The sequence below is a fragment of the Dipodomys spectabilis genome, unplaced genomic scaffold (assembly GCF_019054845.1).
Source record: "Dipodomys spectabilis isolate Male_0828 unplaced genomic scaffold, ASM1905484v1 ptg000157l, whole genome shotgun sequence".
NCBI classification, from domain to species: Eukaryota; Metazoa; Chordata; class Mammalia; order Rodentia; family Heteromyidae; genus Dipodomys; species Dipodomys spectabilis.
The window spans coordinates 14,906,062-14,933,360 of record NW_024870834.1 but is presented as its reverse complement, the minus strand read 5'-3'; the positions used below and the strand labels follow the sequence as shown (position 1 = coordinate 14,933,360).

General features: G+C 39.6%; 1 protein-coding gene across 2 annotated transcripts; it reads right to left on the bottom strand.

Moving 5' to 3' along the window:
• Positions 1–1,053: 1,053 nt before the first annotated feature.
• Positions 1,054–11,428, bottom strand: Dio2 (iodothyronine deiodinase 2). Of its 2 annotated transcripts, none has more exons than XM_042692865.1 (2): positions 11,165–11,428; positions 1,054–2,437 (listed from the first exon to the last, which is right to left on the bottom strand). In XM_042692865.1, exons 1-2 carry the CDS (start codon positions 11,384–11,386, stop codon positions 1,850–1,852), a joined length of 810 nt encoding a protein of 269 aa, XP_042548799.1. In that variant the 5' UTR covers positions 11,387–11,428; the 3' UTR covers positions 1,054–1,849. The 2 variants fall into 2 exon arrangements, with proteins under 2 accessions (XP_042548799.1, XP_042548800.1); XM_042692866.1 differs by having other exon boundaries at positions 1,862–2,437.
• Positions 11,429–27,299: the final 15,871 nt, after the last annotated feature.

The following is a 27,299-nucleotide window of genomic DNA, read 5'->3' as shown; positions in this document are numbered from 1 at the left end:
CATCATATGTTTGAAATTTTCCATTTCTTTGTTTTATGTGCAGAACTTAAAATACTGGAAAGCTTAAATTTTGCCATCAGAATATCATCAGTCATAATACAGCCATAATAGATGCACAGTATGCCAGCTAGTGCAATGACTGATTTGTCTCTGCTTTTTTTTTATTTGCTGTTTTCTTTCTTGCAACCTGGTTCACACTTTTTTTTTAATATCATTTCAGACAACTACTTTAGAAAGATACTTTCCATTGTAAAGGGTATTTTCCTATTTTGTTTTATGATCCATTTATTAATGGAATGAGTGTAAAGATTTTGGATTTGGACCCTTAAATATGATCATATATTATGATTTGATAATACTTTCAAACTTTAAAAAATTGTGATGCAAAATTGGCTAACCTCTTCTTTTGGGAGTTGATGATCTTTAGCCATTACTTATGAGAAAAATCAAATCACTTTTATTTTAATAGAGACTCATGATATATATGTATAGTTACATACATATATGATTATACTCATGTACCCCTGATTGCTAATCCTTGATTACATGGGATCAAAAGAAGTCTTAAGTCTAAATTCAAATGTCATTCCCTGAAACTAAGTATTACTTCCTACCAAAGCCCCCAGCATCATTAGTAGGACTTATCTCAAAAAATACCTGCCTCTTCTATTCCGCAACAGAAGAAAGGGTATTTGTTTGTGTTACTCATTCACTTCAGTTCACCAATTTAAGAAGAAAAGAGGGCTGTAGCTGAACATCTAGGGTATATGCTTCCCATCTCCTTTAGCTCGTCATTGAGAGGAAATATTGCCACAGAGAATGGGACTAATGACAATGAGCAGAGTCACGTGACAGCTGCAGGAATTGGGGAGGTATAGACCAGCACCATTAGATTCACTGGTTTTCCCTTTAATAGATTTCATAGGGTATAATTCACTCACTGAAAATATATACATGGCATACGTGGTTTGTAAAGTATTCCCACAAAAAATAATCATTAGTACAAATATCTAACTTTTTTTCCTTTCCATTCCTTTTTTCCTTGAATGCCTTGCTTTCAGATGGATTTTTCTCTATACCATTTTTTAGCTGAGCATTTTCTTTGTCCAGTTATATGCATGTTTCTATGTGTCTGTGGTTAACGTGTTAGTCTCATGTTCTACAAGGTGAAATACTATGGCATGTTCTAATCTTTCTGCCCCTTTTTGCTTACTTTGTTGATTTCACTTCCTTCTAGTTCTTTCTACATTTGCCAGATTTCAGATGATCATTCCAACCCTCAAGGTTGAGGTATGTGCAAATACAACTGGTAATTCTAGGCTATGGTGACTGGCCCAAAGCATTCTACAACTAGATTCTAACATACTGAACACCACATGGGCCTCACCACATGGCCTGGGTTCAAGGATGCTTTATTATGTTAAGTACCTGGAAATTTTCCAATTGGGATCTATCCATGCTGTCTAAACTCTTAAGGCAATACACTTAATCATAACTGGGATGGTAGTTTCCCTAACATAGTCATTATTCAGGTAACTCTTCCTCTGGTCCCAATGCATAGATGAGCAGTGTTGCTTCTCTCTCAAGGAAGAATGGACACACAGGGACTCAGATCCAACTTGGATCTTTTCACTCAGGGCTTTTCACTAAGAAGAGAGGTAACAGGGCTACTAATCAGGGAACCAAGTATTGAGCTGTTAGAGGTCTATGTTCTTCTGACAGGTAAATTCCTGCCTTTGTGTAAGGCAATCGGATTCAGTTGAAATAGCAGATGCCGTTCTCAGTTTCCTTTCCTTTACATATTTTTTTTTTTAAAAAAAAATTCTATTACAATCATACCTTGAACCAGCTAATCTAGAATTCATCTCTTGCTGAAATTCTTCTCTAGCCAACGCCGGACTTCTTGAAGGTTGTAGCAGAATGGGCCCTTTCCTCCTAGATAAGCAATTTTTTGTCTCTGCACAATGCACACGCGTTCAAAGGCTACCCCATAAGCTACATTGGCGTTATTGTCCATACGGTCAGCCACAACCCGACACTGGGGCGGCAAGGAGAAACGCTCCAGAAGCTGGTGGGCTGCTGCGCATCGATCTTGCAAGTTCCGATGTTTCTTCACCTCAAAAGACAAAGAGGAGTCCCCGGGCACCGCCCACCCATCGGAAGGGTGGGCCTCGTCGATGTAGACTAGCAGGAAGTCAGCCACCGAGGAGAACTCTTCCACCAGTTTGCGGAAGGCTGGCAGCTGGCTGGTGAAGGGCGGTCAAGTGGCGGAACCGAAGTTGACCACTAGTGGGCGATCGGCATGAGCAAAGTCAAGAAGATGGCACTCGGCCCCATCACGTGTCTTCTCCTGGGTACCACTTTCACTACCGTCACCTCCTTCAGGGTTAGACACGTGCACCACGCTGGAATTGGGGGCATCTTCACCCAGTTTCACCTGATGGTGAAAAAGAAAAAGAATTACACACACACACACACAACACAAGGAAAGAGAATACTGCCTTAGACACCAATTGGCTCTTCCTTCAAAGGAGCTGGCAAATGTATTAATTTGAGTCAAAAGGTATCATGGCAGGTAATATAAAGAATGGCCAAAAGAGAATCAAACTCTCTCTCTCTCTCTCTCTCTCTCTCTCTCTCTCTCTCTCTCTCCCCCCCCCCTCTCTCTCTCTCCTGGACCGTCATCAAAGGTAATTGCTTTTCGTCGTCAAAGGCACTGGAGCCAACTCTTTTCGTAATTAAGTGGAGGCTGGTATTTTTTACACTATCCTTGCTTTGCTGTCAATACCTAGCAAGACTTTTATAACACATGATTAATTAGCTTCATTTTAAAAGTTAGAAGCAAATGGTCTACTTTAAGACAAATTATCATTGTCTTGGGACAGATTGCCTCTTTTCCAACCCTACCCAGGCAGAAGCAGAACTGTCACGTACCATGCTAAATTATTTTTCATCTCCACAAATAGACAGTAGTCCCACTGCACTATTCCTGGACAAGAGGTCTAAACAACTAGAATCCAGCATTCATAAGCAAGGTTATTTCACTTACCCTACTCGGGAGTCTCTCTCTTCCTTGAAATGGTGATAATGCTTGACTTCTCTTTATTTGGTTATGGGAGACTTACATAAGGAAAAGTTTTCAGCTACAAGTCATATGTTTTCATTATCAAATAGCCACTGCACTATGTGAAGTATAGTACTATTTTTCCTGGGAAATTCTGTGATTGGAATAAAGAAATTGTCCTGAGAAGAGATTTGGATTTGCCTCAATATGGGACCCTCCCTGGAGGTTTCCGCTGCTACTAATTTTATTATAGTTCTTATATCTTGAAACTTACAATGCCTACTTTAAAAAAAAACAGATGAACAAAAATACACTTATTCCAGAATCCTACTTTTAGCTAATTTTTCATCATCTCTATTGTATATTCCTTTCTACTGTGTTTGGTTTTTCTCCTATCTAGGAAGTCACAAACCATATACTCTCCTACCAGATAATTTACCTACAAGAACTTCTGAGTGATTTTGTAAAGAAAAGTATTAGAAAAGATGGAGATAAAATTGCTCCATGTGGCCCCTTTGCACATGGTGTAAATAGTGGAACACAGGATAATGAAAGAAAGTTGGTGGTCTTTGGATTTGTAAATTGTTAATAAAAAACAGGCATCATAAAAGAGCCAACTACTTCAGTTTGAATTAACACAATTGGATCTCTCCCTACAATGGTTTACTCAAAGCCAATAACAATAGGGATAGTTTATGAACATGCAATTGATTTTTATACACTATGCTTAATATTACAAAACACTTCCAACTGGATCAACTTATTTCCTTTGTATAAGTGCAGCCATATTTAACACTGCTGCTATTAACTGGAGCCACTTAGAAATGAATTGCTAATGAAGCCACAATCCCAACTGATAGAGCACAATCAAAGGCTTTTCTTTAAAAGCTTCCATCTAATGATAATGCATAACTCACTTTAACATGGAGAAAGAATCTAAGTTCTATTTTTTTCCCCTCTCAAAAATTGTAGAAGTAGCGGAGGGTGGGGGGCAGTTGAAACAAGTACCATTAATAGGATATTCTTTCTTCTTAGAAAAGGCAGTTGTTGATGTAATTTAAATAAGTACAATTTCAGTTACCATCAGGGAGATAGTTATTGATTTCTATTAAATTTCTTGGCTAATTTGCAAGTGATGTTAGATGGACCAGTCTAATCTAAGCCACTTTTAACTGTGTTATTTCACGCAAATTACATTTACATTTGTTTTTGAGGTACTAAAGTATCCTTCTTCCCACTTAAAGATGGGCACTGTAAAGACATTATAAATCTAGTAAAGCATGGATCCTCTTGATACTTCTTTGTAGATTTAAGTAGTTTATAATATTGCTATCACCTTTCCATTAGATCTTTCCTACAAAGTACTCACAATTCTAGGATCATTGTTGGTTGGTTGGTTTGTTTGTTTTGACAATATTGTATGTTCTATGTCCCTCCATACAGTGTGATAAGAAAAATGCTGTCAGAACAGTATGTGACAGAGACGTCCTGTTAAGCAAGCAAGCCCACACACATGAGAAAAATAACCTCTTCATTGCAGACCAGTTTTGTAGTCACTGTCAAGAGCCTTGCACAATGGTGTGGCTGTGATAAATGGGCATCAGACCCTCTGACCCTCACCCAGGCACACTGATTGATCCTTGTGTTATTTTTGACTATTTACCTAAGTCAACCACCCTGATGTTTCAGTCTCAAGTAAGCTCCTGTTACCTGCAGTTAATTTTCTTAGAAAGTAAAAAGCATTTCCCTGTTAAAGACAACATATAGTTCTTCCTAAAACATGGACTGATTCTTAGAAAATTTAAAGTATCTCACTATCACTCCAAAATGAAAAAAAATAGGAAAGTTATCAATTATGCAATGCTCCTAAATGCAGAGTAACATTTCTTAAGTCTAAGAAATACATTAAAAGAAAGTATGCAGAGCCGGGAGCCAGTGGCTCAGGCTTACAATCCTAGCTACTCAGGAGGCTGAGATCTGAGGATCGTGGTTCAAAGCCAGCCCAGGCAAGAAAGTCTATGAGACTCTTCTCTCCAATAAACCACCAGAAAACCAGAAGTGGTGCTGTGGCTCAAGTGGTAGAGCACTAGGTGTAAGCTGAAGAGCTGAGGGACAGTGCTCAGACCCAGAGTTCAAGCCTTATGACTGACAAAAGGAAGAAAGAAAGAAGAAAGAAAGAAAGAATGAAAGAACGAAAGAAAGAAAGAATGAAAGAAAGAAAGAAAGAAAGAAAGAAAGAAAGAAAGAAAGAAAGAAAGAAAGAAAGAAAGAAAGAAAGAAAGAAAGAAAGAAAGAAAGGAAAGAAAGAAAGGAAGGAAGGAAGGAAGAAAGAGAGAGAGAGAGAGAAAGAAAGAAAGAAACTGCTGAATGAGTTACTGAACAAATGCTTGTATTCCAGGTTAATAAAGTGCTTTATACTGAATAGTCACCTTGACTTGAAGTGAAAATCATATTGAGGTGATGAATGAGTAATCTGAGCCAGAACATTCAGAAATATGCATCCTGGTATCTCCTGAAACAGACAGCCATAATCAACACCCAATGTTGATTGGCTGGTTTTGGTGGGTTTTTGTTTGCTGGTTTTGTTTTTGCTGTTTTTGTTTTTTTTTTTAGTAACACTAGAGTTTGAACTCAGTGCTTTGTGCTTGCTTTGGCTTGCACTGTCCACTTGAGCCAAATCTCCAGCCTAGCTTTTTGCTGGTTATTTTGGAAATGGAGTCTTGAAGACCTTTCTATCCCAAACTAGCTTTGAACTGCAATCCTCTGGATCTCAGGCTCCCAATTACCTAGGATTACAGACAGGAACTACAGGCATTTGACCAATCATCTCTTTTTGGGTATGTAACTTGATCAGCAAACAGATATGTCAATCCTCTTTGTTGAGACACTCTAGGACCCTCGTGTACACTAGAAGGTCACTAACAGATACCTTTATGAATAAAGGGAACAAGATAAAATAAAATGAATAGTAAATTCTATTAATAAAATGAAAGAAAAACATATATCTTTGATCTATAAATTCCAATGAGCAGGCCAGTAGTCTTACTTTTATAACTATCCTATAATAATCATGAGTTTGTCCATCTTTACTAAAACCTAGTGGAGGATACGTTAGCTAAAATAAAGAAAAAGACACTTGGGATGCATCTTTTAACGACATTACTGTTCCTTCTCATTTGTTTGATCACCAATCTCTATTAGATCAGATAGCTTTTTTCTTGGTGCAGGTACTCAGGTTTCAACTGAGAACCAGAGCCCTACCCTTTAGCTCTTTCCTTCAAGTCTGACACTCTACCACTTGAGCCAGACCTCCTCTACAGGCTTTCTGCTGATTAATTGGACATAGGAGTTTGGACATAAGACTGGCTTCAAACTGTGATCCTCCCATCCCTGCCCCCAGAGTCGCTAGGATTATAGGCGTGAGCCACCAGTGTGGAGCTCTATCAGAATTTCAAATGGAATTTCCTGGTTTTGCTTGGTTAGCAGCCTTGCTACGATGGAATGGGAGAATCACCATAGAAGATTCTTTGCTCTCCCAGTAGCAAAGCATTCCTTGACACAGAGCCAAAGTGATGAAGAAAATAAAGTTGGTCCCATAATAACATTTTGTCGGCAGGAAAAGAAGCTCAACAAAAACAAGTTATCCCCTGGTACTCCCAAACTTTGTTTTAATTTCCCACAGTGGCACAGAACCACAAGTTACCTATCATCTTAATTTCTCCTTCTTAGAGGGTTTGTGTTTGGTTTTTGTCCTTAATGAGACATATTTGCCAAAGAGGCATTCAAAAGGCATTTTTTTTTTTACTCTTGCGGAAGAGTAATTAGGTCGGTACCTCTTTCTTTGCCAGCATTAGCCGCTCTAAAGAGAACCCTGCCCGGTATTTAATGCCCAAACACAAGGAGCATCGTTTCCACTAATTGGTCTTGAAGTTCCGATGTTCCCAAAGGGTCTCTTTATTTTTGCAAGGATCAGAAAGGACATACGTAAGACGTGATAACGTCATCACTGACTTTTCTCTCCCTCATCTGCGCTATTACCGTAATCTTCTCTGGTGCTTTTGTAATCAACATGGACACAACACCAACAATGGAAGTGAATGAACCATTTGCATGTTTACAACACGACATCTCTGAGCCAAGTTTAAAGGTTGCAATGGACGTGTTTGCAATACATAGCATCTCCTTGATGATATCTTTCCCTAGCCACGTTTAATGCATAGGGATAAGCGATAATGCTATTTTATAGCATGTGGATTGTTTGAGGCCAGGAAATAAAAGAGCCATTCATCAAATATAGAAATATGGAAATAGAGCATATGCTACTAACCTTTTCTTTTTCATAGCATGAAAAGGGACTCTGATTTTTTTTTAAAAAATCATATAATCTCATGATAAATGGTAAAGCAAATGATAAAAAAAAATGTGGGTGAGGCTGTTTAGCAGAGTATTTACATACAGTTCTTGCTACCCTAAGCCAGTGAAATGGCTTTATTAACTCTCAGAAAGTGTCTATTTTCTTGACATAATGACCAGGATACATCAATGTCCTTAGACAAACAAGCATTAAGCAGATTCAGTTCCCTATTTGCAATACCCTGGAAAATACAACCCCAAGACCTATCATTCTCAATGCTTTTCCCAAGTCATGGACAAGCCTTGGCTGTGGCCTTCTTTGCATAATCTGGGGACCGTTTCTTTCTTAAAAGAGCCATTTTCCATCGTACAATCTCGTGTCAAAAGGCTGGAGGTGAATGAAGAGGGGGAGGAGAAGGTTAAAGAGACCCTTTCAAAACCCAAATTATATGTTCAAATGAATATGTTTTCTGTGCCACTGCAATATTAACCGTGCAGAAACTAAACTGCTTGTCAGCTTCTATATGGTGTATTTACTTTTACACTTCATTTAGGTAAGAGCCAGACAGGACAGTTTGCTTATTGGGTGCATTTTGAGTCTTCAAGCACCAGCACAAGGATACAGTGTTCAGAAGTGACAGTGACTTTAGAAACTTGAATAACTCACCTCTGTTATTTACCTCAGCTCTCTCATGAGTTTCTATAGGCTCTTTTCAATCAATAGTGTACAGAGAACCCCAACCACTTACCAAACACCCGTGATCTTGGAAAGCTTCTCCATAAAGTTCATTTTGAATCCCTCACACCATTTTAATGAAAAGAGCATTTTCTTTCTTATTTGTGTGTGTGTGTGTGTGTGTGTGTGTGTGTGTGTGTGATCTCGCCTTTGTTATCAGTATAGGATACACACATTTATCCTACTGTCTTCCAATATCCTTCCAGTCACTGACAGTCAACGATCAGCAGGATAAAGAAGAAGAAATGACATGTCTAATTGTATCACGTGTGGAAATCGCATCTTGGAAAACTCTGCTTCTACATAATGTAGTCAAGATTATGAAATCCTGTGATGCCATCTCAGACAGAGACTCCTTCAGTGTCTCTCGAAATGGCCACACCCAAAGACAGTGGCACAGATGACACCAGCATTTGGTGACATGATTCAACCTGTTGAAGAGGTTTGAAGTCACTGGCAAATGCCACCACACCAACCATTACCCTAGCCATACTTGAGGACAAAAAAAAAAAAGGTACCAACATTTAGACCAAGCTGTATTCACAAGGTTTCCATTCATTACACGCCCAGTTCAGTCTTGTCTCTGAATATAAAGTTCCTGGGGTTGCTCCCGCACATGACAGGTATTGAATAAATCATTATAATAACATCCATCATGAACTTGGTCACTAATCAGATCAATGTTCAGAGACAAAGAATATACAGACAATATACCAAAAGAAAAAACAAACCACTCATCCTCCTCAAATTCCTGGATTATGAGTAACAACCTATTACAACACAATGGGGCAGTATATATTAAAGAAAAAGTTTATTATCGAGCCATTTGTTTGTTTTTCCATCTCAGTCTCAATAGGCTGCTTAATGGGAAAGACATCTCATGTAATATTTGTGGATAACATTTCAGTCATCAGAGTCAATGTGAAAGATGATACTTGTATTAGATATAGATGCATATACGATTTTCTACAAATGCGATTTTTTAAAAAAGTTTTAATTAGCTGGGAGCTGGTGGTTCACTCCTGTAATCCTAGCTACTCAGGAGGCTGAGATTTGAGGATCGTGATTTGTGATTCGAAGCCAGCCTAGCTATGAGACTTTTATCTCCAATAAACCAAACAGAGAAAGCCAGAAGTGGTGCTGTGGCTCTCGTGATTGAGTGCTAGCCTTGAGCTAAAGAAACTTGGGACAGAACCCAGGCATTGAGTTCAAGCCCCAGGACTGGCAAAAACAAAAAGAAAAAAAGATCAAAAACATTTCAAAAGCAGAAGTCAGTTATCTTTCACAAAAACTAAGAGTTTGCTATATTGAGATCAAAGCACTGATATTTCTATTTACCTAAGACATGAAATAGAGATATGGTGAAAAAAGTACTGATGAATAATACTTTTATATATGTGCTGTTCCCCTTCAAATTTCCAACCCCTACAGGAAACCTAAAAATTTCACATTCATTTACAGTTTTGCGAGAATGGAATGAGAGAATGAATATTTTAGTATCTCCTTGCTCATTCTTCCACTTGCCTCTACATACCTGGTAAGTGTAAATTTGCATATTTAGATTCCAAGCTTTCATTCATACTCTCATGAAGAGATTCCCACTCCCTAATAAGAGGTCTGACTATTCACATGCCTTTAGATGAATAAAAACAGCTCTTTTTCAGGTTCCTCTCGATAATCACAGCATGTATTATAGTAAAAATGGCTCCAGTGCATCATAGACATTCACTTTCTGGACACTGGATTTCAGTGGAACAATTCTGCCTTGGATTCTTTCATTCTTTCACTTTAACTGGTACCAAGTTTTATTTTTCTAGTCTTTATTTATGGAGGACTCATTTCCTTCCCCTTGTAGTATTCTGAGTTTCCATCAGTATTTCTGAAGTTCTGCCTGCCTAAATTGTACTACTTCATTGAACACCTGGCTTCAATATTCCTCTCAAACCTCCTTCCCTGACATCCTGAGCAAGGGCTCCCAAACACTGCCAGGAGAACTAATGCTACTTCCTTCACTACCAACTTCTGCCACATGAGTTCATTCTTTCTAACCCCAGGGAGTCTTCAGGAGTCACACAGGGAGTAAAGAGTAAGGAACAAATTGACACAGGACAGGGCCAAAATGTTCCCCCTTTCCCCTTAAGATCTCGCTTGAAAATGCTCCACCAGTCTCTCGGGAGCATAAAAGTTGGAAACACCAGAATTTTTTTCTCTCAGAAGCAAAGATCACTCAATGAGGCTTTCCAACAGTATGGGGTGCAGGTCTCCACGGGGAATGGAGACCACTGCTTCTATGCTTTCAAAGCATGAGACTGAACTGAACCCACAAAACCCATCTGCTTTTTTCTAAGACAACTTGTTTTCACTTTTGAGAAAGTAGGTGTGTAGATCTGGTTTCCCTTACACAGTTGCATCTCTGACAGCCAGGACTCACAGCTTCCTTTTGCAAATGGATAAGTAGTCATGAGGAACCCTCCCCCAGCCCCCTACAAGGGCTCACAAGGTTTGCTTCTTTCCTTGAACCCTTCACCTCCAGAAACACAGTGGCTATGGTGTCATTACCATTTTGTTGGTGATGCTGACATTTTCAAAGAAGAAAAGAGAAAGTGCTAGACTTATCTTTCCTAGGACACCTCACTAACCTCCCATCCAGAAAAGCATAATTTCAGCTGATGCCAAGAGTAGAACAAACCCACCATTCCCCTCCTCTCATCTCCAACATTTTTTTTTCTGATTTTGCCCCAAATTATTTTCTAGGCATCATACCCTCTACTGGAATAAATACATAATCACAAGGTCAATAGCAATCCTTAGTCAAAAGACTCTTGGTTACAGATTCATTCCTATCTCTCCCTCCACGTCTAACTTACGTGACAGGTGTAAATGCACAGACACAACCACTAGGCATGCCCCCAGCTCTGATCTCAATGTTCCCCCTCCCCCCCACGCCACGCCCTCTAATCCCCAATCTTGGAATCCCTGGCCCCTGGACCCAGACAGGGGGCGTAGCTCACCTGTTTGTAGGCATCCAGAAGGAAGCTCTTCCAGACGCACCGCAGTCCCTCTGAGGTCAGCATGCGACGCGACTCCCTGCGAGCGGCCTTGGAGCAGCTCAAGAGCAGCACCACGTGCTTGAGCAGAATGACCGAGTCATAGAGCGCCAGGAAGAGGCAGTTGGAGAAAAAGACTGGCAGAATTTGGAGTGTGATCAGCAGGTCTACGCTGAGGATACCCATCTTCTTGCCTCCTGAGTCAGTCCCCTTGTGTGCTCGGTTTCCCCTTCGCCCTCTTATTTAAAAGGAGTATGGTGGGAGAGGGGGGTGGGGGGGAGGAGGAGGAAGGGGAGGGGGAGGGGGAGGGGTGGGGGAGAGGAGAAGAAGAAGGAAAAAAAAACTAAATTAAAAGGAAGCCCAAGTTGTCTCCTCTTTCAAAGAAGTAGAAATGGCAAGACCAAGTTCAGTCTCTGCAGCCCAGCAGTTGGAGTGTGCCCATCAATTCATTCAATTCGGAGCTGCTGCTTTTTTTTTTTTTTTCAGGATTTAAGATGTTAAAAAAAAAAAAAAAAAACTGGCGAGCCAGTCCCTAATCCAGTTACCCCTGTCAGAGTCCGTTAGAGACTTTCATTTCCAAACACCTATGAGACTCAGGCGCAGATGGCAAATTTGTTTTTTCTTTAGCTCTTCATTGTCTCTCTTTAAATGCAGCCCTGTTTCTTCCTTGAATTGCCAGAGTTTTGTTGTTGCTTTTTGTTTTTTTTTTTCCTTTCTTTTTTTTTTTAAATGTGCTTTAAGGGTAGCTCTCTCCCTCTCTTTCTGTACTCCGTTTGAAACACACTTTCAGCTCTCCCAGACCAGACGGGCTCCCGTCTCCCTTCTCCAGGAGCGACTGACTCCTTTTTCTCCCTCCCTCAGCTTTTCCTTCCTGCTATCTGTCTGTGGTACAAAGTGCCTCTCTCTGCAGCCCAGTGAGTCTCCCCGAAGTCTTTTATACATTCCCTGGCTAATTGCTGCAATAGAGAAATGAAAGCCTAATCTTGCTAAAGATCTTGACGTCATTGAGAAAGAGGGCTTTACTTTGGCCAGGACTGCAGTGAATAGAAAAGCAAAACTCAACAACTTTTTTTTTTTTTCAGAAGGGGTTGGGGAGAGACAGTGGAATTTTGTTTTGTGATTTAAAGAGAGAGAGGGAGGGAGGGATGAAGGGAGGGAAAGAGGGAGGGAGGGAAAAAATTAATACCTTTGACAGCTTTCAGGAACTGCTTCCAAACTTTGGAGAAAGTAATTTAATATAATGTGTTGATTAATATGATAATACTCTCTCCTCTGATTATCATTTTTATTAACTTAATCAGGAGTTTCCGAGAAAAGGGCTCTAGGCAGGCAGGTAGAAAAGAGGAAGAGTGAATAATCACAGATGGTCTTTGCTCCATTTTTAAGAAGATAGAAATGTTTACATGTGGCCTTTGTACCTATCTATATATCTCCTTATCAGGTCTGTGACCTAGAAATACTTTTAAGCTATAATCTTTTTAAGAAAATCCAATGTGTGGTGGAAAACTTTTTGTTAACTCTCTTGAGTATCAACACAACATTTCTTGACAGCTTCATGCAGAAACTTAATATAAGTTTTCAGTCTTATTGAAGCTTCCAATATTTAAAAAAAAAATCCTCAAGACACAGACAGAGCTTAGTCACTGGAATTTTATGTGGCATTAGATCTAAGAAATACATTATTAGTAGGACAGGCTGTATGTTCAGCACTTGCTCTTCTTCTGTTAGCATAACCTCTAAGAGCAAACCCCCCAAAATGTCTTAACTGGTTAGACACAAACTCTGTATTGGATTAAATGCTACTTTGATCTCAATGACTTACCTCTCTCAGAGCTTAGGCTGTTAAGACAGTTATTTAGATAGATAATACTATGTTCCATTCACCTCACCCTAGTTTTCCTTCCTCTCTTGTCTAACAGTTTGCCCCTAAGAATTATGATTTCTTGAAAGGAGTGGCAAGTCCAGACACAGGAAGCGAGGAATAAAATTGCTGTCAGAAATGTATTGGCTGGGAGCTGGGAAGGAGGCTCAGTGGTAGAGTGCTTGGCATTGCATGCATGAGGCCCTGGGTTTGATTCCTCAGCACCACATAAACAGAAAAGGCCACAGTGGTGCTGTGGCTCAAGTGATAGAGCACTAGCCTTGAGCTGAACAGCTGAGGGACAGTGCCCAGGCCCAGAGTTCAGGCACCACAATTCACACACACTCACACACACACACACACACACTGTATATATATATATATATATATACATACACACCATATATATATACACACATAAATATGTATATAGACATATATATGTACATACATACATATGTATATATATATGCATATGTATATACATAATATACATATGCATATATATGTATACATGTGTGTGTATATATGCTGTGTGTGTAATATATACACACATATATATACATATATGCATATATATACATACATGCACACATATATGTATGTATGTATATTGGCTGTGTTTTCCCTGTGTGTATTGCTCAGATTAAGCACCACCCAAGCAATGGATGCAAACTGTGGTCTGTCCATTGTGGTATTTTGGTCCTGGGGCTAAATGCTCCAGACATAATTTAAAAGATTAGAGCAGAAGTTATTCATTGCTGGGCCCACGTGGGATCCATTCTGCTTATGGATGTGTTGTTTGGTTGGCAGTGTGCTTTCTACTTTTTGTTTTTTTAAAGTGATGACGGAAGAGGACTTTAGGCTTTGTGTGACCAATGATATTTGTCCAGACATAATTTAAAAGATTAGAGCAGAAGTTATTCATTGCTGGGCCCACGTGGGATCCATTCTGCTTATGGATGTGTTGTTTGGTTGGCAGTGTGCTTTCTACTTTTTGTTTTTTTAAAGTGATGACGGAAGAGGACTTTAGGCTTTGTGTGACCAATGATATTTGTCCAATTTGTCCTTGTGGTCTCTATTGGCCTCTGCGAAGCGAAGCTCCTTGAGGATGTGTGTTGTGAATGAATGATGAGTACATGGGGTACGTAGAGGGCCTCCACACTAGGGGGCACCCTTCACATATGACATGTTGCAGGGCGGGGGAGAGATGCTCAGGAATTGTAAACCACAGTGCCATGTGCCTGGCCTTCCCCACACATCCAACCCTCATCGCTCCCTACCATCTGGTTCCTTCATGGTGACCATCAGTTTAGCCCCATTGTGAGTTTGGATTTGTATCCTATGGACTAAATGTTGAAAGAAGAGGCTAGAAAAATTAACATGTATATTGTCCAAATTTTGCCCAAGAACTAGCATGCCATTGTTAGGAAAAGAGAATGAATTATCTGCCTATCTATAGACATAGACATATCTTCCAGTTTTCCGTTCAAGCGTCTCCATGTCCTTGGGGGGGAGAGGGATGGGGAGGGAGAAAAGCCAAAGAGAAGGAGAAGGAGGTAGGAACATAGGTCTCAACTGGTGGACATGGGGAGGCAAAGCCTTCATGCCAGGCAGTGTCAGCCAACAATGACACAGGAAATGATGCTTCCCCTTACTGCTCAAGCCAGTCTTGGCATTTCCTCCTTCCTTAGACATTCATTTCACTTTGTTTGAATGACACCCGGGCTCCTGTGAGGCAGAGACTTCTCCTGCTATAAACCAGTTTCTCTCTCGCTTGTCATTGGCTCTCAAGGATGGAAGTCTATTTAGAAATACCCAGCCAAGGAGAGGGATTAGTGGAAAATCAGGGGAAAAAAAGCCTTATTAATTCAGAGTTCAAAGTACATTTAGATTACAAGTGGTTATAAGTCAAATTTACAACTCTGTGGGGTCTTATTTGTACATTTTTCTTTCATTTCTTTTCCCCTCCTTCCTGGCTTCCTGCCTTTCTTTCCTTTCTTCGCTTTTTTTTCTTTCTTTTTTTTTTTTAAAAAAAAGAAATCAGAAGCCTTCAAAGAAAATGAAGAAAAAATTAAGGAAAAAAAGCAGGCACATGGCCAACCTTGTTTTTTATCATTTGTCAGATTTTGTTTCTAAATAAATGAATCACAAAGACAAGAGCCAAACTTTTCTTCCAAATTGATAATGTATCCACCTCAGAAATCATAGTTCTCCAAAGCTATTTTTATTTTTTTACACATAGTTCACAAGGCTTGTGGCAATTATATTTATCACTGATCTTCAAGTAATTTTATGCCCATGAAATAAGCATCATAAGGTCACAGGGTGATTTTCCCCTTGACACAAAGGAGAAACAGAGGGTGAACTCAGTTGGCATTTCAAGTGTAATGGGAAATGTCTCCAAACTCTAAACCTCACTATTGTCCTTATTGTTTTGTGGATCCTGGTGACTGTTCTGAAAATCAAAACTCCTGCTGAAGGCTGAGTGGTAATTTTATCTTCTAAATTGCAAAAACTATCTGGGATTTAACATCTGTTTGATATTGCCCCAACTCAAGCCCTTGGTTTAGATTTCATATGACTAGTGAAAAAGTTCAGATATCTTCTTGGTTGTGCAAGTGTTCTTAGCAATCAACATTGTAATGAGTTAAACGCAAACCAGCATGTGACAAGTTGGTTGAATTTCCCCATACAATGTTATACGCAGGAGGTTTTAAATTCTCAAAACACACGCAACAGGCAGAAGGCTTTGGTCTTTTTAATATGTACAGAACCACTGTATAATTGTTTAATTGTTTTGTCCTCTTTCCATAGTTTGAGAGCATCATATCCTGCCATTGCTTTCTTTTGGTTGGAAAAAAATACAAGTGACATGTCTTCCTTTGGCCTATGTGCATCTTGGCTCCTAACTTGAGACTGAGAAAGAAAAATTGGATGAACTAAAACCAGAGTTTCAGAAAATTTCAAACATAACAGCTGCTGCTACTACCTAATACTTCCTTAGTTTTTTATCTGAAAGAACAAAAGAGCACCCAAAGAATTCTGTGTTCACAATTCATGCTGTGGACCATTAAGAAGACTTAGTGTTGTAGCATTTTATTCCTTTTGATTTGTCAAATCCATAACAAAAATGGGGCTTGTTACTTTATTAAAAACTTATGAAACAAATACAATTATAAATCCACAAATGTCTAAATAGGACAGGTGAGTTGACTAGGTATTTTCAAATATGGCTACCATATGTACCTCTCATGAAATACTTCGCTCTTAAGATGTCAGGTGCTGGTGGCTCAGGCTGTAATCCTTGCTACTTAGGAAATGGAGATCTGAGAATCGTGGCTCAAAGCCAGCCTGGGCAGCAAAGTCCATGAGACCCTTATCTCCAATTAACCACCAGGAAACCAGAAGCGGAGCTGTGGCTCAAAGTGGTAAAGCAATAGTCCTGAGCACAAAAGTTCAAGGTTAGTGCCTAGTTTCATGCCCTGCATCTGACCAAAAAAAGAAAGAAAATGCAACTCTTACCAGAGAAAGGAAACTGTACACATTGCACAACTGTACAACCTCTGGTGAGCCCTGATTGTGCCTGAGAGGGAGTTCTGATGAAAGCTTTAGACCACAATTACTCCATCAATCCAAATTCCCCGTGGGCCCATCCATTCTGCAAACACAGCCATGTTCCTTGCCTGTGATGAAAGAAGAAGCTCAATGGATAAAATATATAATCCCACAGTAAACCCTGACACACCTTGAGCAAAGCAACTCAGGGCTGAGGCAAGGAAGGCAGGCGCTGTGGGAGGTGAGAAATTCTCTCCCTACAGCCCTTCCTTCCCAAGCTGGCACTGGCAGAACACAATCTGGAGGTGCTAATGCTCTCTTCCTTCAGGAACTGCTGCTGCTCTTTTTTTTTTTCTCTCCAAGCTGCCTACTGGCAAGCAGAGAAAGGAAAGGCAAGACAAGGGGGAAATAAAAGGAGGGGAAATCAAACACTTCACAAGAAAAGGAAGAGAAACATGGTCACAAGGAGGAAAAGGAAAGAGTAGAGAAAAGCCTGTAGAGGCTGCCATGGGAGAGCCAGTGACTGCCAATTGTGGCAATGTATTTTGTGAGGAAGAGAGCTGTCCAGAACCTGGCTGGCAGCCACAATCTCGCTTCACAGACGCAACTATCTAACTGTTAAGCAGCAAGAGCCATCCTCTGACAACGCCCAGGCCCAGAGTTCAAGCCCCACGACCGACTAAAAAAAAAAAAAAAAAAAAAGAGCCATCCTCTGCTACTGACTTGGTTTGCACCAAAATGATAGCCATTTCCCAAACTTCATGACCCCCAAACTTCTGCAGGTGCCCTGAGGCTCTTTTGAATATATTTTAGTTCTGAGAATCGTTTTTGAACCTCTAAAGATACTCAAAGGTGGGACTGATGGCAGAGAGGATACCAGAGGGGAAGTAAGCAGTTCTGTGATACTGTGCCTGGTTTTTTGGTCCCACTGCACAAAAAGCCCTCAGAGTAAAGAAACTGAACATATTCTTCCTTTTCTGAAAATAGGATGGAATCACTGCATTCTTCTTATATCCATTACCCAAAGCAGTAGACCAAAAGAAACAAAAGGAAAATGGTCCAAAATAGTCCACCACTTTTAAAACACCTATACTTTGGTGCATTCCACAGTTAGAAGAACCCACCAAATGGGGTTCAGATTCATAATAAAATAGGTCATTCTTCCTAAATGGTTTTATAGCATCCGTCTGCTAAAGACAAGAACACGCAGGGTGGTAAAGGTGAAGGTACATGCTGGCTCATGCCATTCTAGAGGTAATGGTGTGGTTGGTGCTTACTGAGAGTGAGGGATGCAACACTTCCTCAAGACTGAGGAGAAGCTAATGTGCAGAGGAGGTAAATGGAGTGTCCTATTCTAACCCCAGTGCACACGGTGAAGCTATAGAATTAACTACAGCATGATATGGTAATAAAATACTTGCAACAAGGATGGTGGGACAGGGTGGGACATTACAAAGGGAGGTTCTGAAAATGTTTAGTGGAACGGTTCTGAGGGTAGGGAAGAAAGCTAGCAAGATAATCTCTCACAACCTTTATAAGTCTAGAGTGTCATGAAGAGAAGGGCTTAGAATAAATTAGCACCTAACACACGCCCACACACATAAAACCACGCAACTAAGATAATGGCAGAATGAAATATTCATAAATTATTGTTCTGGTTCCATTTTAATTTTAAAGACTATCTCTCCATCAGATTAAATAAATCTCTTTTTCTTTTTGCTTTTGTAAGAGGTGAGAGACAGGAAAGGATTAGTGTAAAAGTGCAAGTACAAAATACAAGGCTGAGATTTCAATCTATTTTTGAAGCCAATCTCATTTATTAGATGGATACTAGGAATCTTTTATGAAGAGGATACAACCACTTAGCTAAATGATTATTTTCAAAACATATATAAACAAATTCCCAAATAGCCACATTTTGCTTTCTCAAGGGAATTTTCTATCACATTCTATTAAAGATTTTAAATCTGCCTCCCCTCTCCCCAAACCAATATAGTTTATGATTTTTGCATTAGCAATGAACTAAATGACATGAAAACCCAAGAACATCAGAGAAAAATTCCTATTGCTTCCTGAAAAATGCTAATAATAGCTCGCTCAGCAATTTTGTGTTTACTGCTTATCTTTCAGGAAATGTCATATTCTGATAGACTCTAGTCACAAGACACAGAACCTATTTCTGGAAACATACAGGCCTGTGTAACCAGAAACAAATCTCTGACACTATTTTTCCTGCCTGCAAAATGGGTTTCAAATGCCTTCTTATACTTATGCAATGTTGATGAGTAATACATTTAGGCTTATAGGCAACATAGACTTGTTATGAAACTATTCAAAAAAGCATCTTGACTCATAACTTTACTCAGACTGACCTTAGTTATTAGATTGCTTTTTTATTTTATTTTTGCAAGATTTTAATTGTGATTAAGGGATTACCTAAATTTTTCACAGTATTGTGGGATAGCGATACTTAGTTAAAGTCACAAACACATTCTAACCTTCATGGGGCAAATTGTCTTTATCATGGTCTATAAAGTTTATGAGTTCTATGAGCTTTGAGAATACAGTTATTTCTTCCACGTCGGGTGACATGTACATTTCTTTCCTTTTGCTTAGATTCCTTCTAAACATAACTTTTCTCCTGGCAAACAAGGTATGATTATTGGCTTGAATTACAAACCTACTCGATAACTTGATCAAAACTGTATATGTAGTAAAAACTAGGAAAGATTATCTACAACAGACACTATGTCTAAGGAGTAACAATAGTAAGACTGAATCTTTGTCCTAATTCAACACTGAACAGAACCCGATTGAGAGCCTTCAGGAGAGAGTCATCCTCTGTTTTTAAATTATTTACCTTGTAGCATTCCCTTCGTCTTCCATGATTTTAGGGAGAAGCTTAGAAACACTAGTCAAGTATTTGTGACCCAAGAAAACTATTGCTTCTTTATGTTTCCTGGGCCAGAAAGGATAAGAAGTAGCGAAACTTTCACAAAGGAAGAAAACCACAGACATTTTAATAAACCATGACTAAGACCTCAACAAAACTCAATAACTACCAATATTTTGGTTTTCATCATCATTCAGAGATAGTTTTATTCATCCTGACACATTGAACTATTTTCCTGTGATATGGGGGTGCCTCAGAACTCTGATCTCAATGTTGTGGGTAGAGTCAACGGTGATGTACCCTCAGCATGCTGAGTCAAAGGGAGCTGGAGGGGAACAGACAAAAGGCAGAGTAAAAAGAGGTGGACGGTAGGGATGGATGACACATGCCAAATTTGAGGAAAGTAAAGAAACAGAAAAAACCGTGAGGGTTTGCTCAATAAGTATATAAAATTAGAAGTCAGGAGATAGGATATTTTCCTTTCCTAGATGTAGCCCCTGTGTAAGGATATGGGATATTTGGGGAGAATAGAAAAAAAAGGAACAGAAACAAAATATAAAAAATATTTTTTTTAAAAAAAAAAAGGATGTGCATACCTGTATTCCCAGCACTTCAGAAGCTGAAGCAGGAGGAGTGTGAATTTGAGGCTAACACGTACTATTCAGTGAAGTCGTATAGAGGATATATGCTGGAAACTAAGAAAAAGTTGTTGGCAGTGCTCTTCCCATTTAATGATTAATCCGTGAGTTGCAGGGAACATAATGACCAGACCAAGATCTAGATCTCCAAAGCCACACATGCATATAACCTAGGGCCATTTCATTCCTTTTTAGGTTATTCGGGTATTACTAGCATCTTTCTGGGATCCTTCTGCTCTATCTACACAGGTCTATTGATAAGTGAGAAGAAACTCCTTCAGTTATTCACCGCCATTATTGTTTGTCTGTAATTGTTAGCCAGCAGCAGCAGAAGAGCACAGTGGCTAGCAGTAGTGGACATACTTTAGAGTCAGTGCCCCTGTACTGGTCCTGCTCAGTGGGCCCAAGGAAACTGTGCATTGGTGGTAGTGTGTGCTACAGCTCTCTTTCCACAACCAGAGTCCATAGTTTCTTCTTCAAACTCTTCTTTACACCTTCTGACTCTGCTGCTGTGTTGGCTTTGGCCACCCCTAACTGTTGCTCTTGACTCCAACCATTGCTTTTACCCCTAGCTTTACTTTGTGTTACTAACTCAGCTGCCACCTTCAGATAAAAACCAGAAGCAGGCAAGAAAGGCCACTGAAGAGAAACCACTGGATTTATCATTGCAACATGGGAGGACGGGGCGGGGGGGTGCCAAAACCGGGGACCGGGGATTGTCTCCTGGCTGACGCAAAATGAGATGACCAACCTGAAAGGTTGATAAAAACCAGAGCAGAGGTACGACCAGAGTATCTGTACCAATCAGGGTAGTTTCTATGCAAATGAAGGTCTGGCTTGACACATGTCATGGCACCACAAAAAAGCTCCTATCCTCTGTCACAGCTGTCTCTTATGCAAATGAAGGATGATGCTTCCACCAATCACAGGTCTTCTATTAGACTACTAATGGCTGTCTTTCCCATTGGGCCTGAGTGGGAATAGATGGAAGTTTACAGAGGCAATGTCCAGGGCAGGCTGTCAGATTGGACAGTAGCTTCAGGAGCTGGAGATAGGCTTTAGCAGCAAGCAGTTGCGGTTATTGTGTAGTTCCCTCAAAATGTCTGTGGGGTGTTCCAAGTAACCAGCACTGGCATGAGGCCGGTCTGGTTGCGGTTTGGCTCACAGTCGTTTGCTCAAAGCAGCTAGGGCATCAGGGAAGGGTCTAACAATCGTTCATTAGGGAATAAAACGGGCCCATTTCCCAAGTTCTTAGCTCATTTAAAGGAAGATAAAATAAAAAATAAAATGTGTACTTACAATAATAGCTTATTATTAACGGTACTCTCTCAATGCTTCTCAAATCCTGTCCTAATGTCCCAAGGTAAGGTATGACCTTACCATCACATTCACAAGTCTCTCCCCAAGGTATGCTCATAAAGCACGTTGAGATTCTAAGTTAATAACTAGAGAACAGTGTCACCTTTGCAATCTCAATGCTACTGTGGTGGGGGGGAGGGGGGGGGAGGGACTTAATCTAAAATGACTCTAATATGATTATCTAATTTTTCTTTGTACAGGTCCTGGGGCTTGAACTCAGAGCCTGGAGCTTTTGTGTTCAAACCAAAGCTTCACTTTTGGCTTTTTTTGATAGTTAATGAAGATAAGAGTCTCACAGGCCTTCCAGCCAGGGCTGGCTTCCAATCAAGATCCTCCGATGCTGGTAGCTAGGATTACAATGGCAGCTGGCTAGGATTTCCTCCTTGCATCATTATGAGTAATGGTTTCCTTTACCCTTTATGATAAATCACCATTATAGTGCTTAGGAAATAGAATTAGAGACACTGAATATCTTTACTTCTTGGAGACTGCGTGAACCAGTTCACAAAAAAAGATGTAAAATTAAGATTATATAAAAATAGAAAATATTTAAAAAGTAAAGACCCTCTGGTACTTGTGCATTCATGAAAATCCTTGCTTCTGTATTTAGGCTACAAATTACGGAAGAAAAGCAGGTAAGCACTATGATTTGAGAGAGAGTTTTGTCTGGCGCCAGTGGCTTGGATCTGTAATTCTAGGTACTCAGGAGGCTGAGGTCTGAGGATCACAGTTCAAAGACAGCCTAGGCAGGAAAGTCCAGGAGACTTTTCTTTTCATGATGATTTCAAAAACGTTACTTAAATTATACTTTTCATCTTGATTTAAAAAAAAATTAGAAATGGCTTTCCCGAACATGTTCAAAGACCACAAAATAGTCTGGGAGATAGATTTAAGCCGAAGTGAGAGGAATCCTTAAGCACAATGTCAGCTCCCACTTCCACTCAGAAGGTGTCTTACCCGGAGAACTCCATGTCCCTGCAGAGTCTGAGAGTCACTCTTCAGATTCGCAGAGGGCAGTGTAACAGACATCTTGGCAAGTGAAGTGCAGATAGTGTTATTGCTTCATCACAAGACATAGAGAGGAGACATTGTGGTGGAGATGTAGCCAGCAATCCTAAAGGGGAGAAGTCTGAGGTGGGGTTCCTTCAGCTCGGGGCAGCCAGGAGGCAGACTGACCTCTGGGGAGAGAGAAGAGGAGGGGATCCAGCGACTCCTAACACAACACTATCCCCTCCCAGGTTTTGGCATGAGAGGTAAGAGTTACCAAAAGGAGACTGTCACATGGTTCAGGCAGAAAAGAGTTTATAGGGGGTGGGGGAGAGCATAATATCAGCCCACATGAGATGGAAGAACAGAAGGGAGGAGAAGAAGAGAAAGAGAGAAGAGCCTCTGGGAGACTCTTATCTCCACTTAACTACCAAAAAGCTGGAAGTGGAGCTGTGGCTCAAGTGGTAGAGCACTAGCCTTGAAAAAGTTACAAGATAGTGCCAGACCCTGAGCTCAAGCCCAAGTACCAGAACAAACAAATGGGGAAGTTTTACTATGGAACAATTCAAACAATGGCAAAAGCAGAGAGCAGTGAACCAGCACGCTTCAATTCCCAGTGCCCTCCCAGTGCCCTCCCAGCCCCTTTACTTATGAAGGGGGTTTTAGTAAAGTGTTTGATATTACGAAAATATCTATCCTTTTTAACCTACTATATCAGTTACGTAGCTAATTGATTTATTATCTTATGTTTAACTTTTTCTCACTGTTTGACAATCATCTGTTGTTTCCGAATAAGTGAAAAATAGATATATCTCTCTATCATTCTGGACTATACACCAATCTATCATCAGAGTGCACGCACGCTACTGTGACAGCTGTTGTTGTTTTTTTTTAAGACATAGACAGAAAATAAAGCTATAACGTTTTCCACAAATTGTTGGATCACGGTCGATTCCTTTTATCCACTCATTTTAATGGTATGCAGAATACATGCTGTTTTTAAAGTGAGAATGCTTTTAAATTATGAGATGGTCTCCATTTACTCATTTATATCCATCCCAATGGATATAATGTATCACAAAGTATGACATGAAATTCCCCACTACATCATAAGAACCTTCTAATAAAACAAAAGCAGGTAACAATTCATAGAGGTTATCTATATCATGCTAATAATATGGTTTGTTATTGTTTTGTTTCTTTATTGCGTATGTGTGCTTGTAACAGGTCTGGAACTCAGGGCCTGTGTTCTCACTTGGCTTTTTCACTCAAGGCTGGTGATCTACCACTTGAGCCATACCTCTGCTTCTGACTTCTACTTGTTAGGTTGAGAGGAGAGTCTCCTGAACTTTTCTATCTGGGCTAGCTTTGAATCATGATCCTCACATCTCAACCTCTTGGATGGCTAAGGTTACAAGTCGAAGTCATCAGCACCCAGTGCTGTTTCTTCATGTAAAATTTCTCATAGAAAAAATTTCATTGATATAAACCATTCAATTGTTCCACAGACTCAAACAGATTATGAAACTAAGATTTAACTTCTTATTGAAATCCAGAATAGTTCCATATGCCTTATTCTCTGAAGACAATCTCTTCCCTTGAGTAATCAGACTTTTGCTATAGGTAAAAATCACTTTCTTTGAAGATCTGACATCTTTTCAGTCAGAAAAACCTCCTGTCCAGAGTGATGGATGAATGCTTTAGAAGGTTTTATGAAAAATATAATAAATATCATTTCTCTATATCACTAATCACTGAGAGAGATAAGAGTGAAAGATAAGGATATTTGTTATGCTTCATTTTCTGCAACAGAAGGTGTAACATTTTTACCTGATCTGATACTTTCAATAGTGTCCTTGTATATGCATGTACATTAAATTTTGTAGGTATGCATTGTTATATTGAAAACCATATTCAAATAATAAATCTGGATACATGATTACTTTCTTTTCCTTTAGTATATAAAAGTGCCAGGGCAATCTGCTTGCTATGATCAGATACCAGAGAGCTAAACATTGAGTGATATCCAACTTTATGAGACACATAAAAATGAAATAAAAATAGATAAGAAGATAAACACTTGAAAGAGATAAACACTGTCAAACAGAAATGATTACAAAGTTTGTATCAATCTACATTTTTCATTGTTTGCTGCTTACCTGGTTTTCCTCACTATGAATTTCTTTTGCTCATTTCCTTTCTCTTAATGATGTATGTTTCCATAATCACTCACATTAAAAAATGTGAACCAAGATACCATTGATATTTATTGGGCAAAAGATAAGTAATTGAAAAATGCAGAAATCTTTAATGTTTCCTCAAGCAATTTGCATATTTTTACCTTGGAAAATTTGAGTTCCTTTATAATTAATTTTTTACAAATATATTCTCTGGATCGTATGAAATCATAACCTTTTTTTTTTTTTTTCTGGCTTTTTTTTTTTTTTTTTTATTGTAAAGCTACTATACAGAGGGTCACAGTTACATGAGTGAGGTTATGAGTACACTTCCTCTTGAACATTGTTACCCCCTCCATTGTTTTCCCCCTACCATCCCCTCCCTCCCTCCCTTCCCCGAGGTTCTTTTTTTTTTTTTTTTTTTTGATTGTGATTAAATGATTACATAATTTCAAAGTCACAAGTTCATTCTAACTTCCCTGGAGCAAATTGTCTACCACAGTCTGTAATATATAACAGTGTTCACATGTTATATACCATATTTGTGATCAGCAGCATGAGGATATTTAGTAGTGGTTCAACCAGATGAGCGGGAGTTCTTTGTTTCTTAAGTCCTGTTAGTTTTGTCGTATCACTAACCTTTTGGATTTAGCATCCACTTATGAGGGAGACCATGTACCGTTTGTCTCTTCGTTCTTGGCTTACCTCGCTCAACATGATTCCTTCTAGCTCCATCCATTTCCCTGCAAATGCCATTATTTTGTCATTTCTAATGGCTGCATAATATTCCATTGTGTATAGATACCACAATTTTTGGATCCATTCATCTGTGGTGGGGCACCTAGGTTGTTTCCATATCCTAGTTATTGCGAACAGTGCTGCAATAAACATGGAGGTGCACGTGTCCTTGTATATTGGTTCCTGTTGTTCAGGGTAGATGCCTAGAAGTGGTATGACTGGGTCGTAAGGGAGGTCAATCTTTAGCTTTCTAAGGACCCTCCAGACTGCTTTCCAAAGTGGTTGTATAAGTGTACATTCCCACCAGCAGTGTAATAGGGTTCCTCTTTCTCCACATCCCCTCCAGCATTTGTCGTTGGCTGATTTGTGGATGTGGGACATTCTGACTGGGGTAAGGTGGTATCTCAGGGTTGTCTTTATTTGCATTTCCTTCACCACCAGGGATGATGAACATTTCCTCATGTGTTTCTTTGCCATTTTTATTTCTTCATTTGAGAAGTCCCTCTTTAGTTCCCTTGCCCATTTAGTAATTGGTTTGTTAGGTTTGGGAGGGATTAGTTTCTTGAGTTCCCTGTATATACAGGATGTTAACCCCTTGTCTGATATATTGCTGGTAAATATTTTCTCCCAATTAGTTGGTTGTCTTTCTAGCTTAGTTGCGATAGATTTAGCTGTGCAGAAGCTTTTTATTTTAAGGTAGTCCCATTTGTCGAGTCTCTCTCCAACTTGTTGTGACCCTGGGACTCTGTTCAGGAAGTTCCTTCCTGTGCCTATTAGTTCAAGTGTCTCTCCTACTCTGTCCTGCAGTAGTTTCAGAGATTCAGGTTTAATGTTAAGGTCTTTAATCCATTTTGAGTTGATGTTGGTGCATGGTGATAGGCTGGGGTCCACTTTTAGTTTTCTGCATGTGGCTGCCCAGTTTTCCCAGCACCAGCGGTTGAAGAGGCTGTGTTTCTTCCATTGTATGTCTTTGGCTCCTTTGTCGAATATCAGCTGGCTGTAGGCCTGTGGATTTATATCTGGATCTTCTATTCTGTTCCATTGGTCTTCGGGTCTGTTTTTGTGCCAGTACCATGCTGTCTTTGTGATTATAGCTCTGTAGTAGAGTTTGAAGTTCGGCATGGATAGCCCTCCCATATTGTCTTTATCCCCTAGAATTGTTTTGGCTATTCTAGGTCTTTTGTTGTTCCATATAAATTTTTGGACTGTTTTCTGTATTTCAGTGATGTACGTCATTGGGATTTTAATAGGAATTGCATTGAATTTGTATATTAATTTTGGAAGTATCACCATCTTTACTATATTAAGTCGGCCTATCCAGGAGCATGGGAGTTCTTTCCATTTCCTAGTGTCTTCTGCAATTTCTTTCTTTAACTTTTTATAGTTCTCATTAAATAGTTCTTTTACATCTTTGGTTAGGTTAATTCCTAAATATTTTATTTTTTGGGAGGTTATTGTGAATGGGGTTGCTCCCTTTATTTCCCTCTCTTCCTGTGCGTTATCAGTGTATAGGAAGGCAACTGATTTTTGTGGGTTTATTTTGTATCCTGCTATTTTGCCGAAGTGACTTATGATTTCTAAAAGTTTGGGGATGGAGTTTTTGGGATCGTGGAGGTATAGTATCATGTCGTCTGCAAAAAGGGATAGTTTCACTTCTTCTTTCCCTATGCGGATCCCTTTAATGTCTTTTTCTTGCCTTATTGCCCTGGCTAAGGGTTCTAGGACTATGTTGAAGAGGAGTGGAGACAGTGGACATCCTTGCCTTGTTCCTGTTTTTAGGAGGATTGGTTGTAGCTTTTCCCCATTAAGTATAATATTGGCTATTGGTCTGTCATAAATGGCTTTTATTGTTTTTAGAAATGTTCCTTCTATTCCTATTTTCTCCAGA